At 68.9% G+C, this 350-nt stretch overlaps 1 protein-coding gene across 1 annotated transcript in view; it reads right to left on the bottom strand.

Annotated features, from left to right (window-relative positions):
* The window catches only part of GPX1 (glutathione peroxidase 1), a 1142-nt gene continuing 792 nt past the window's right edge, over positions 1–350 (bottom strand). Inside the window, 2 exon segments of the mRNA XM_014448930.2 lie at positions 1–309; positions 312–343. Coding sequence (XP_014304416.1) covers positions 92–309; positions 312–343 — 250 coding nt within the window. The 3' untranslated portion in view covers positions 1–91.

Here is a 350-nt window from a genome sequence, read left to right as displayed (position 1 = left end):
TTTGGCTGGACATCAGGCATTCCTCCGCGTGGGTTTAGAGGCAACACCGTCATGGATAAACCCCCCCAGAGGCCGGTGGGTGAGGGGCGCCCTAGGCACTGCCGGGGGCCTGGGCCAGCAGGGCTTCGATGTCGGGCTCGATGTCGATGGTGGGGAAGCGGCGGCTGTACCTGCGCACGGGCACGCCGTCCGGGCCCACCAGGAACTTCTCGAAGTTCCAGGACACGTCGTTGCGGCACACGGGGGACCAGGTGACGAGCTTGGGGTCGGTCATGAGCGCCGCGGCGTCGTCGCTGGGCGCGGGCAGCCCTCCCGCAGGAAAACGAAGAGGGGGTGCGCCTGCGCGCCGT

The sequence above is a fragment of the Myotis lucifugus genome, unplaced genomic scaffold (assembly GCF_000147115.1).
Source record: "Myotis lucifugus unplaced genomic scaffold, Myoluc2.0 scaffold_961, whole genome shotgun sequence".
NCBI classification, from domain to species: Eukaryota; Metazoa; Chordata; class Mammalia; order Chiroptera; family Vespertilionidae; genus Myotis; species Myotis lucifugus.
The sequence above is the reverse complement of the archived record's forward strand: the minus strand, read 5'-3'. Positions and strand labels throughout refer to the sequence as shown.